Raw genomic sequence first — 13,143 nt, forward strand, 5'->3', positions numbered from 1 at the left:
TTTCGAATAGTAATTTTGTAAATTGTAGCGCTGATTCACCGGAAGCATTTGAGGGAAAAGATTTTCTGAATGTCACGCGCCGATGTAAAATGCTGTTTTTATATATAAATATGAACTTTATCGAACAAAAAATGCATGTATTGTGTAACATGATGTCCTAGGAGTGTCATCTGATGAAGATTGTCAAAGGTTAGTGCTGCATTTAGCTGTGTTTTGGGTATTTGTGATGCATCTAGTTGCTTTGAAAATGGCTGTGTGATTATTTCTGGCTGTGTGACGTGAGTTGTCTGATAGTACATTTGAAGTTTGAGCATGACATGTTTACAATTTGGTAATACATTAGCTCACTACATTGGAATACTCTTGTCGCCTGATGATTTATGCAAACACATTGTGGCATTAAAAATGTACAATTTTGTGTCTGTTAATCCCACCACAGTGTCCGATTTCAAAAAGGCTTTACGGTGAAAGCATACCATGTGATTATGTTAGGTCAGCGCCTAGTCACAAAAAAATTAAGTTAAAATTAATTATTAATCATTAACCTTTGATCTTCTTCAGATGGCACTCATAGGACTTCATGTTACACAATACATGTATGTTGTGTTAGATAAAGTTCATATTTAAATCCAAAAATCTGTTTACATTGGCGCGTTATGTTCAGTAATGTTTTGCTTCCAAAACATCCGGTGATTTTGCAGAGAGCCACATCAATTTACAGAAATACTCATTATAAACGTTGATGAAAGATACAAGTGTTATGCATAGAGTTAAAGATATAATTCTCCTTAATGCAACCGCTGCAATAATCTGAGTACAGCGCTCAGCCACCAAAACAAGCCATACAGATACACGCCATGTTGTGGAGTCAACAGAAGTCAGAAATAGCATTAAATATTCACTTACCTTTGATCTTCATCGGAATGCACTCCCAGGAATCCCAGTTCCACAATAAATGTTTGTTTTGTTCGATAGTCCATCATTTATGTCCAAATACCTCCTTTTTTTCACGCGTTTAGTACACTAATCCAAATGCACAAGGCGCGGCAGTAAGTCCAGACAAAAAGTCAAAAAAGTTCCATTACAGTTTGTAGAAACATGTCAAACGATGTATAGAATCAATCTTCAGGATGTTTTTATCATAAATCTTCAATAATATTCCAACCAGACAATTCCTTTGTCTTTGGAAAGGGAACGGAGCTCGAGCTCACGGCCGCACATGTGACTAAACTCAAGGCTTTCAGCCAGACCACTGGTTCAAACAGCTCTTATTCGCTCCCCTTTTACAATAGAAGCCTGAAACAACGTTTTAAAGACTGTTGACATCTAGTTTAAGCCCTAGGAAGTGCAATCTGACCCCACAGACACTGTATATTGGATAGGCAATCATTTGGAAAAACTAGAAACTTCAGATTTCCCACTTCCTGGTTGGATTTTTCTCAGGTTTTTGCCTGCCATATGAGTTCTGTTATACTCAGACATCATTCAAACAGTTTTAGAAACTTCAGTGTTTTCTATTAAAATCTACTAATAATATGCATATCTTAGCTTCTGGGCCTGAGTAGCAGGCAGTTTACTCTGGGCACGCTTTTCATCCGAACGTGAAAATACTGCCCCCCAGCCCAAAGAGGTTAAGGGAATTAAAATGGAGCTGAATGTAGCATTTGAAATGATTCCAATGTTGTCTTCTCTCGCTGTCTGTCTGTAAGGACTGGGGAGGCAGTGTTTATCAGAATAGGATGGGGAAACTGGATAGAATTGGAAGGAGGGGATGAAATCCAAACACAATGAGGATAGTCTTCAAAGAGAATTAAAAATGAGCTTCACACCGGCAAACATGAGGCGGTTTTCAGGAGTGCAGAATTTTATAGAAATTTTCACCGCTACTGTCGTCGCTAGAATTTCTTTGTAGTCTTGGAGGTCCTTAATTGCGTTTTTGGTGTGGTTTCTATATCTTGAGTGAAATTTCCTGTCTTTTTTTGTAGGGAATGCAATCATAAGATGTTTTTCCATTTTTATACTAGTCAGCATTTTATTATCAGATTTGTTTTTGCCAGATTACTGAATGACTGTCTTTGATGGGCCCACAAACAATCCCCTGCATTTTGGTTAGCCCTTAGTTTAATTGAAATTATGTGGTGAGGACCCCTTAATGGATTCATTCCCTCCAAGCATGATAAGATACTGTTTCTTTTCCCCCTCGTTCTCACCTTCCTCTCAAGGAACTTTTGGAATTCAGTTTAGAATTGGTTTGTGCTTGGAGAGAATCTGATACAAACCTGTGAAGCAACAGAACAAGCATTGTGACTTGATTTCTGTGAACACAGCAGATTATTTGAAGATAGGGCTGTAAATTCAAAGGGAACAGAAGAACATTTAACTAATGTCAGGAATGTCAATTGAAAATGTGTTAAGGGTAATTTTTTGTTTCTGGCTCTGTGCTTGAAGGACATTCTATTAGTTTATTTAAGTGCATGCACATTGAGGGGAGGTAGGCCTACTATCTAGAGAAAAGGAGGAAATACGAGGGAACCAAGTTTTAAGAAATATAAAAATGTATTTGTGTATGCCTTGTCCTGATACACACATTCTGCCCTTTCCTTGTTGTTGAACTTGTTGTTAAAAAAATGTATGCAGTCTTGTTAGGGCTGTCCCCGACAAAAAAAAAATCTTCATCGACCAAGATTCGTCTGTTCTTTTGACCAGTCATTTCTGACTGAAAAGTTCTGTTACTGAAATCCCTAATTTGTTTAGAAAAACATTCCCTTAACCCTTGCTCTCTTTACGTGACACATGTATACATCGCAATACATAGACCAATCGGGCCTGACCTATAGCATATCATCACATCAATAAATTGGTTATAGCAAACTCCGATCACCATAACACATATGACAGCAAAATGGATGCAGAGGATGTGACAAACTCTAAACGGGGGAATGTTTGTTTACTGGTTGCTCAGGAGGTAAAGGGGAAATCAGATGTGAATACATTTTGACTTGTTGTGGAAAATACTGGAGATCAAGAGACGCCACTAACTAAATTATAAGCATAGCCGAGAGTATGTTGTAATGTTTTATTTTTTTGTAAAGCCTTTTATTACAGCAAAGACTAAAAACAGTCACATGCGTTTGTGAATGCAATTGCCGAAATTGAACGGTTTATTTATTGTTTGCAGCAAATTTTTCAAGGGTTTCTTTGTTTTATTTTATAACTAAAATGCTTGATTGCATTTCAAATCATGATTAACTCCGTATGCTGTGTGATGACATGTATGATTGATACAGTAGCCTATATACAGTGCATTCGGAAAGTATTCAGACCCCTTGACTTCCACATTTTTGTTACGTTACAGCCTTATTCTAAAATGGATTAAATTGAGGGAAAATAAACAATCTATACACAATACCCTATAATGACAAAGCAAAAACAGATTTGTTTTTGAAATTTTGTAAATGTATTAAAAATGCAAAACTGATCACAAGTATTCAGACTCTTTACTTTGTTGAAGCACCTTTGGCAGTGATAACAGCCTTGAGTCTTCTTAGGTATGACGCTACAAGCTTGGCACACCTGTATTTGGGACGTTTCTCCCATTTCCTCTCTACAGATCCTCTCACGCTCTGTCAAGTTGGATGGGGAGTGTCACTGCACAGCTATTTTCAGGTCTCTCCAGAGATAATCGATTTGATTAATGTCCGGGCTCTGGGTGGGCCACTCAAGGACATTCATAGATTTGTCCCAAAGCCACCGCTGCGTTGTCTTGGCTGTGTGCTTAGGGCCGTTGTCCTGTTGGAAGGTGAACCTTCGCCCACTCTGAAGTCCTGAGCGCTCTGGAGCAGGTTTTCATCAAGGATCTCTCTGTACTTTGCTCCATTCATCTTTCCCTCGATCCTGACTAGTCTCCCAGTCCCTGCCGCTGAAAAACATCCCCACAGCATGATGCTGCCATCACCATGCTTCACCGTAGGGATGGTGCCAGGTTTCCTCCAGATGTGACGCTTGGCATTCAGGCCAAAGAATTCAATCTTAGTTTCATCAGACTAGAGAATTTTGTTTCTCATGTTCTGCGAGTGCTTTAGGTGCCTTTTGGCAAACTCCAAGTGGGCTGTCATGTGCCTTTTACTGAGGCGTGGCTTCCATCTGGCCACTCTACCATAAAGGCCTGATTTGTTGGAGTGCTGCAGAGATGGTTGTCCTTCTGGAAGGTTCTCACATCTCCACAGAGGAACTCTGGAGCTCTGAGTGACCAGCGGGTTCTTGGTCACCTCTCTGACCAAGGCCCTTCACCCCCGATTGCTCAGTTTGACCGGGCGGCCAGCTCTTTTTAAAATTTGTACAAGTGTTATTTTTTATAAACATAATCTTTTATTTAACTGGAAGTGTCTTGGTGGTTACAAACATCTTCCATTTTAAGAATTGATGGAGTCCACTGTGTTCTTGGAACTTCAATACTGCAGAAATGTTTTCGTACCCTTCTCCAGATCTGCCTCGACACAATCCTGTCTCAGAGCTCTACGGACAAATCCTTCGACCTCATGGCTTGGTTTTTACTCTGACATGCACTGTCAAACTGGTGTGACCTTTATATAGACAGGTGTGTGCCTTTTTCAAATCATGTCCAATCAATTGAATTTTCCAATCTTGTTGTAGAAACATCACAAGGATGATCAATGGAAACAGGATGCACTTGAACTCAATTTAGTCTCATATAGCAAAAGGTCTGAATACTTATGTAAATAAGGTAATACTGTTTTTTATTTATAAATTAGCAACATTTTCTAGACCTGCTCGCTTTGTCATTATGGGGTGTTGTGTGTCGATTGAGGGGAAACAATTAATTTAATACATTTCAGAATAAGGCTGTAACGTAGCAAATTGTAAAAAAAAGTATGCGGTCTGAATACTTTCCGAATGCACTGTAAGTATTTAAATATAGGCCTAAGTAAATTACGGTATTAAGACTAAACAGGAAGCTCTCTTAGGCCTACAGCTCGATCGATGGTGGCTCTACAAGGCTGCTACACTACGCCTTCTAATGATAATGACATTACTTATTATTATAATGATGATCATAATAGTGATAATAAGGAGATCACGAAAAGGAGGGTTATTATAATTTATCAGAATTTGGAACAGTGTGAACAACACTAAATTAATTATAAGTAATACGAAAGATGCTGTTCTAACAACAAAGTGTAAAGCCTTTATTACAGGATAGCAAATATTTAAAAAACAGGCCAATTTTGTGAAATTGTGTAATTATCCGACATGTTGCGGTTGCGTGACGCTCACGGAATCAGTAGGTTATTAAACAAACACTCAAATAGGCAACATATCAGGATTTCTTATTTCTATAGATTATATATGGATGATTTTATAAAGCCAGGCACATTTAACAGTTGGGCTATTGTTTATAGACCTAATTAGGTTGGGGTTTATTAATGTTGCACCATTGTCCTTAACCATATACAATTTCAGTAGCACATGTTTTAGAGTGATGGACTGTTACGGCCTGCACAATGGATTAGTCCACTCAGACACGCAAATCAGACAGTTGTCTTGTTTTTAGTGTTTGCTACTGCTCGACTAAAGAAATCTCGGTCGACCAACAGCCTATCGACTAAATCAGGTCAGCCCTAAATCTTAATTAATGCAGTTGGGAGATTCAAAACATTCCTATGCTTGGGAGTATTTTCACACTCAAACAAGGTGCCAGTTAAAAGGGAGGAAGGTGTGTAGAAGATTATGCTTTCAGCACCCGATGGCTTGTACTTTTTTGTTGTTGATAGAGCTGTACACTGAAATTCACTTAAGCCCATACTCACTGAGTTTTCACCAGCCATGAGACAGTCTGTCCTGAAAACACCTCAGTGTGGGTAAATGGTGACTTTCAACGTTTGACTGACTGGAGTGAGGTCTCGTGTCTTTGGTGGTAGCTCTATTTAACAGTTGACCTACTGTCTTGAAATCTCTGAAAGTTATGTTAGATCTGATTTATAGGCCAGTTGTCTACTTAGGATCTTTAACTCCCAGTTGTACTATTCAGTTGAAACTCTTTGAACTGTGTTGGGCTGTATCTGCTCCACGCTCAATTTGGTGGCTGTTCTGATGGTATGTCAGGCTTCAGTTTAAAAGATTCACCATCACCACTCTAGTGGAAGAATATGAGAAGAGGGGTTCAACAGGGTTGGATGTCTGCTCGCCGTTGGAGGATCTACCCACGTTGATAATTCAGAATAGCACAGCTTTGGTACTCCAGCCTTCCCCAGTGTCAGGCTACTGTCTGCGGTTGCTGAGGTTTAGAGGTGAATGTCAGGCAATCATCTTTCTCCCTGAAGCAGCCATATTGAGGCAGGGTGGCGGACAGTGAGCAGCCAGGGCTGCCCCTTCTTGGCGGCTCTGACTGTTGTTTACATTCAATGGGGGAGTGCAGGAGGGGCCAGCTTGGGGGGGGGGGGTGAAGAGTCTGCTCTGCTGCCTTTGGAAATCAGGGTGCTTTTCAGGAAAAAAACGATACACACTGTACCTATTAATGTAACATTTTAGGTTTAGTGTTTATTATTTCATAGCATATTACCAGTTATCGTTTTCGAATGTTGATTTGTGTTTTGACTTAGGCTCTTATCTCTCTCAACGTTTCAGAATGATTTATTAAAAGGCTGAAATAAGACCTGTTGTGTGGTAGATGTAGGCACATTAGTTGATGATCATTCAAGGGTTTCTGAACTGGGTAGTTAAGGGTAATTCAATACATGCAGCAGTTAGCTGCTTAGTGCAGAAAGGTTTTTGTGAGAGACAAAATCCTGAAAATATATACAATCAATCATGTAAATCTCAAGCGGTGGTGGTTGGTGCATGCCACTAAAAGAATTAGATCAGACATGTTGAAGTTTACCTGGTGCAGCTTGGATATAGATGAATTAGGCCAACATAGGCAGGGTGAGTGGGTTCATCACTCAGAGCTGAACTAGTCTACTGCCAGCCCAGGGTTTAACAGGATGTGTTTAGAAACCAGACTTCCTCAGTCTCAACGCATGTACATTGCATGGCAATGGGTCCATGTTTCACATGGAAATCACCAAACTCCGAATTTAGGGATAGGGAGGGATGGCTGTTCTAGAGGAATACAAACTCAGACTCCACTCTGACCCACAGGAATGTTTTTATTTATTTATAATAATGTCAGAGGAATCTGTGCCATTTTTATACTGCAGGTTGATTTACCCCTAAACCCCCTTTGTAATGCCAGTCATCAACATTATTGTGTACCCTGCCAAGTGAGGTTCTAGTCCAGACTAAGTGATTCTAGGCAGAGCTTGTTAAGTCATGTTCTGTGTGACCAGAATTTGGGGTATAATTGCTGCAGAACCTTTAAAACTGGAGTGATGTGCAGTAAGGAGCCTGCAGGGAGAATCTAAATCCTGTCTTCCCAATCCCCTCCCAGCTCCCCACAGCAACAATGACTTAACGAGGCGCTCTCTCGGTACCTGCCTGGCCTTACCTAGAAACAGCTTAATGAGAGGAACCTGGCAGACCTGCTTATTATCAACATTGAGAAATCCTGGCATCACCTAGTAACAGTCCATTAAAGCTTACTTTCTCTGTCACCGCTAATAAGTCTCCTGATTCTGCCCTGCCCTGAGTAACCTAGTAACAGCCCTTCAGTCTGACCTGGCCCTATATCACACAGCAACAACCTGAAATCTGAACCTAACCTTTACTGTTACTTAACAAGTAAGTAAGTCCTAGGTTTTCCCCTTCATTGTAGTAGATGATCAAATAGGACCAGCCTACCTCATTATGACCAGTTCTTGTATTGATTCTTAGTAGTATGAGAGGCAAGTTACCATCTCCTACTATGTTATCCAGGTAAACTGACTTGAAAGTGGGCTGAGCCACACAGAGAGGGATTTACCATGTGGTTCAATTGGAGAAGTGTCATGGACCACGCACCTCTTGAGCTGCAGAATGTGTAGGCACACACACACACACACACACACCGTGAGAGAATTTTTACAGGCTATGGAGAGGAAATTGGGTCAATTCAGGCTATGGGAGTAGATGTGTGTTGTTTTTGAGTGGGCGGACTCAGCAAGGGGCCACGAGAATCTCTGACTGTAAAGCATTAGCAGCCTCTCCGCTCACTTCACTGTGAGGAACTGTAGCAGGTTGTCTGTGAACGATTGTAACCAACAGTCAGTGAGTCCGTTTTTCTCTATTTGATTTTAACTGTCTGAGAGAGCTTGTCTGTCTCTTTATAGGTCCTTTGACTAATATGCTGTGGGATGAATTAATGATAGGTTGGCTTTCCTTTCTGTGTTTCTAGCAGTATGACATTGCCTTGAGGTCAAGTCAGATCTTACAGTACTTTTTTTATGTGGATTAGGCCCTGGTACTGAATTGAAGTCCCCTCAATGACTGTCAAGGACTTTCTGAGGGAGGTGTTTATTAATAGGCATTGAGTGCTATAGGACATTTATATAGTGTCTGTATCCATTTTTACATAAGACAACGTGTTCCTGGGATATATTGGTTATGACCGGGGAGAAGCGGGTGGGAGGGTTGTCTCATGCCTTACGTTACAATGATTTATTAATAAATCCGGTTTATGCATGGTGCTCACCGTACGCTTGTGTCATACTAATTTGTTCTATGTTTCTCTTTTTTTCAGTAAATCTGTACAGACAAAGGTGGACAATATTTTGGTGAGTTTTACTTGTCATAAAGCCTTTAACCACAATGTATGCTCTGTTCACAATTCTTATACTTTCCCCCCCCAATGTTTAAGGTTGGTTTTTGACTTGAATAAGGTAAGGTCAATTTTAGGTTTCTGAAATGTAATCTCTGTGCTTATCTCAGCTCCTCGCCGGTGTTGTGAGACTGTTAGAGGATGAAGAGAAGCAGCATTGCCATCTACTCTGAATGTAGTATTTAAACAGGTGGTCCCATGTTTGACTTATTTATACCACACTTGATGTCAGAGCTGAAAGTAGCCCCGTTATGAAACAGCTATTGCTGACAAAATACTGCTCAGTCCTGTTGAATGATCTCACTAAAACTCCACTAACCCATTTAATCTTACTTCATGAGTCCTGTCGTTATACTACACAGTATTTGGCTCGTAATGGTCTCCAGAAGATGGGATGAAATGATTTACCTCTGTGCTTGGTGTTGTAACCAAACCAGTGGTCATGTTCTTTTGTCATCACCTCATCTTTTTTAGACCTTTGTGTTTTTGCTCATAGGTTCTGGCCTTCAACTGAAATTCAGTCATCCACAGTGTGATTGAACATACATGATCATCTAAAACCCAACTTGACATACTTGAACATAACTCAGTCAAACGTTCACACAAATCTCCTATTGACATCTGCAGCACATGGCTTACCTGAAAGTTCACGTGAGGATTTGGCCCCATGTACTGTAATTGACCAAGTATAGACATATTTTGCCTGTCAATAGAGATGGGTGCTATACAACACTAAGATCCAGTGCATTGCCGGCAGGAGACTGAGCAGAGGTCAAGGCTACACTCCAGTTACTCTGGGAAACCTGTGTTTACTCAATACTGCAGGCTGGGCTTCAGCTTGTCAGGGACGTATCTTACCAACAGGTATGTTGAGGATAGACGGCTAGACCTGTCAAAGCAATCAAATCACCCACCACTGCCACATTGTAGCCTGCGTTTTGCACTCAGGCTACACATATAAGGAGGTCAACGGGTGTTTGTCCTCATTGACCTGTCTTGCCTCCTCCTCAGTGAAAAGGGACCCCAATCCCAGTGGTTAAAAGCCTGTCTCGTGTACTGTTAAGTGCAGAATCCAGAATCCCTGGAGCCCTAAAGTGTCACACAAATCTCCATGTTCATGGCAGGTGCCAGAGTCGACAATACACGCATGAGCTCCCGTACTCCAGTCAGCTTTACGGCGCTAAATGTTGCGATCTCACACGCCACCTTGCATCAGCTGCGCTCATTAAAGGTTAATGCCTTCAGTTGTATTCCACAAGGGTCTTGTGTTTTTCAATTCCGACAGACTTTGTTTTCTTTGCCTCTTAAGGATTTCTAGAGGACATGGGAAAGCACTAGCGTCTAATATTAACCCCTCTCCCTCCCTCTGTTTTCATTTACAGACTTTGAATGTGTCAGCGGTGGTGATAAGTAGAACACACATCAATAATGAAACTTGTGTTGATACACTGTGGTTGTTTCCTGCCTCAGACTGTGTCTTATGGAGATGTGAGAGTGGTCTCTGGGGAGAGGTGGCCGTTTTTACTCTTTCAGTGAAGTGAGTGGTGTAACCTATCTCTCTGTGTGTTGAATCACTAATGCCCAGCCCACGCTCCACTAGTAATGTCTTAGTAATATTACTAGTCTTCCACCATCAGGGTCTGCATGATGCGTCTCTTTCTGGTGTCTGGCCTCATATCAAACTGGTTCTGTTCAGATGTCCTCAGTTATAGCTGCCCTTCGTGTGAATATTCATTCGCTGTAGAGCTTTGCGTTTAGTTGGAAGACTTGGCGGTTAATGGTTCTTGTGATGTGAGAGAGAGGTCATTTGCCAGGTGGTTGAGACAAAGTAGATAATGTACAGTAGCAAGCCAATGTAACCAGAGGCTTAACCCGTTAATTACCATTTTTATCTCCGTGTGTTATCGTTTCCTCTAATAGCTTCCAGTTTCTCTGAGCCTCAACACAACCAATCAGGGTTCCTCTCACGTCTAGCTCATTCTCCTAGATGGTATCAGACTCAGTAATAAAGTTGTCGGGTTGACGCCATAGCTCAGTTTTGCCGACGCATACCTAGTTGTGTAACTGCCATTTATGAACTTGTCTTTCATCCAACAGAAAGCTATAGTGTTGTTGTTGGCGTGAGAATACAACCAGGCTATAATTGTTCTGTTGATGTTGTTGGTACCGAGAGGACTGATATACTATTATGGATGGTGGTGATGGGTATTTAACCTTGGCCGTGTGAAGGTGCAGGGGACTGTGGACTGTCTGCTGACACTGCCTCATTTAGAATTGTCATCCAAGTGTGGACCCTTGCCCTGCGACGGGTGCTGTTTGTCGGGTCTTCAGACACAGGCCAGTCAAAGTCCAAATGGAGTTCAGAGATGTAAGGTCTGTAAGTGGCTGATGTTGAATGGCTGCAGAAGTAGGGCTGGGTGATATTTGGAATTAATTTGAATGTATGTTTTAGGGCAATGTTTTTATGAGCATTTCTTTTTGGTCTCGTCTCCTTGGATCCTTCTGTGCTGTGTACGCTGTTCACCTTCCCCTCGCCAGAGACACCAAGCCCCTCCCCCTGGCACTCACAACAACAGCCGAAAGATCACTTCAACCTCTCTGACAACACACAGTTTCAACTTACTATTTGCATTTTAGGTTTGGTCCAACAGAATTGATTAATTTCCCCTTCTAACGATAACCTTTTATGTCTCAACTCCCAAAATTTAGAACAGAGCAGACCCTACTAAAACGAGAGTATCAATGAACATGATTGTGGAAAATGTATGCTCAGTTTGTCATGTGCGACATTGCGGTACCTGCTACTGCTACCTACTGCTAAGCAGCATTTTAGTCACATACTGTTATGTGCTAGCTGTCTAGTCTGGGTTTTAAAAATGTTCAATGAGCATAAAAATACACATTTATATGAGGAACTGACAACTCGTTCTCATTCTGAGAAATAAGCATCTTATCCAGGTAGGCCACTTAATTTGAACATTTAAACAAAGTGAACAGGCTATGTTGTTCAAACGGTTGGAGACGGACACGAGGGTGTATTCATAACAGTTCAACTGTTCTACCTTGTTAGCAAGCAAATAGATCCAAGTACTCTAGACTTTTAATATAAAGATTAGCTGGCTACAATATCAAGCACGTAGGCTTGAGATTGTTTGTTTGAGACGTGTTCATTTTCTATAGTGCTTGCTACCAGAATTTGGTCATTATTAGTGGATGTGCATGGTTCTGGTTAAATTTGTAACAAAATTGGAATTTTCATAGACTTGAAATCCAGATCAGTGATTATTGCAAAAAAAGGTAAAACTATTTTAATCAAATAATTCAATTATTAGTGTGTCTTAAGGTTGTGGAAGGCTTAAATTTAGCCTAGATTTAATTTTACAAGCCCAGAATTCATTAGATTATTCCTGGCTGTTTGAAATGCAGGGTATTTTACCTTTTTAATTGTACAACAAAGCTTATTTAGATATAAATAGAGACATATTGTGAATCACCCATAATCGAGTAGATTTTTAGGCCATATCGGCCAGCCCTATTCCCAAAGCCTGCCTAGCTACGACGCGATTATTTCTCACTATCACTTGCGTGATGGGATAAAACTTTGATACTAAACTCATTACCAGCGGTAATGAAAGTAAACCATTGCCAACAGTGAGGGATATTGTACTTCCAAGCAGTGATGACTACTAGTATCCATATTTCATTTTTATTTATTTAACTAGGCAAGTCAGTTAAGAACAAATTCTTATTTTCAATGACGGCCTAGGAACGGTGGGTTAACTGCCTTGTTCAGGGGCAGAACGACAGATTTTTTTCCTTGTCAGCTCGGGGATTCGATCTTGCAACCTTTCGGTTACTAGTCCAACGCTCTAACCAGGCTACCTGCCGCCCCAAAGAGTTGGGTAGGTTACTTTCTAAATGTAATACGTTATTTACCAGTTATCTGTCCAAAATTGTAATTAGTAACCTAACTTTTGGATTTCCCAAACTCAGTAACATAATCTGATTCCATTCCGTTTAAGATTACTTTCCCCTTATGAGGCATTAGAAGAAGACAAAAATGTATGTTACCAATTGAACGACATCTATTGCAGGATAAATCAATGTTAAAGTTTACATAGCTGGCCATATATGGATGTTACATTTTACTTTATGGGTTGGTTATGAAGGCTTCTTCAAACCCATCGCTTTCTACTACATATAGTACGATTAAATTATATCTCTACATTAAAAATCAGTCTATCAGAATTCCAGTCATTCCAATAAATGTTATACTCCTTGATCTTCAAGAATGGATTAGCCAAATTGTTTTACCTGAGCATGACCCCAAAACGAAGGACTTATTAGCCAGCCCTACTCTGTTTATGATTTTGTCGTCATGGAGAACTGAT

General features: G+C 40.5%; 1 protein-coding gene across 3 annotated transcripts in view; it reads left to right on the forward strand.

Moving 5' to 3' along the window:
* The window catches only part of LOC106587434 (DNA-binding protein RFX7), a 50,882-nt gene that overhangs the window by 18,715 nt on the left and 19,024 nt on the right, over window positions 1-13,143 (forward strand). For all 3 annotated transcript variants that reach the window (XM_014175827.3, XM_014175828.3, XM_014175829.3), the window contains exon 2: window positions 8,675-8,708. In XM_014175827.3, the coding sequence (XP_014031302.1) occupies window positions 8,675-8,708 (34 nt within the window). The remainder of the gene's footprint in view (window positions 1-8,674; window positions 8,709-13,143) is intronic.

This window comes from Salmo salar, chromosome 26 (assembly GCF_965601325.2).
Source record: "Salmo salar chromosome 26, fSalSal1, whole genome shotgun sequence".
Classification (NCBI taxonomy): Eukaryota; Metazoa; Chordata; class Actinopteri; order Salmoniformes; family Salmonidae; genus Salmo; species Salmo salar.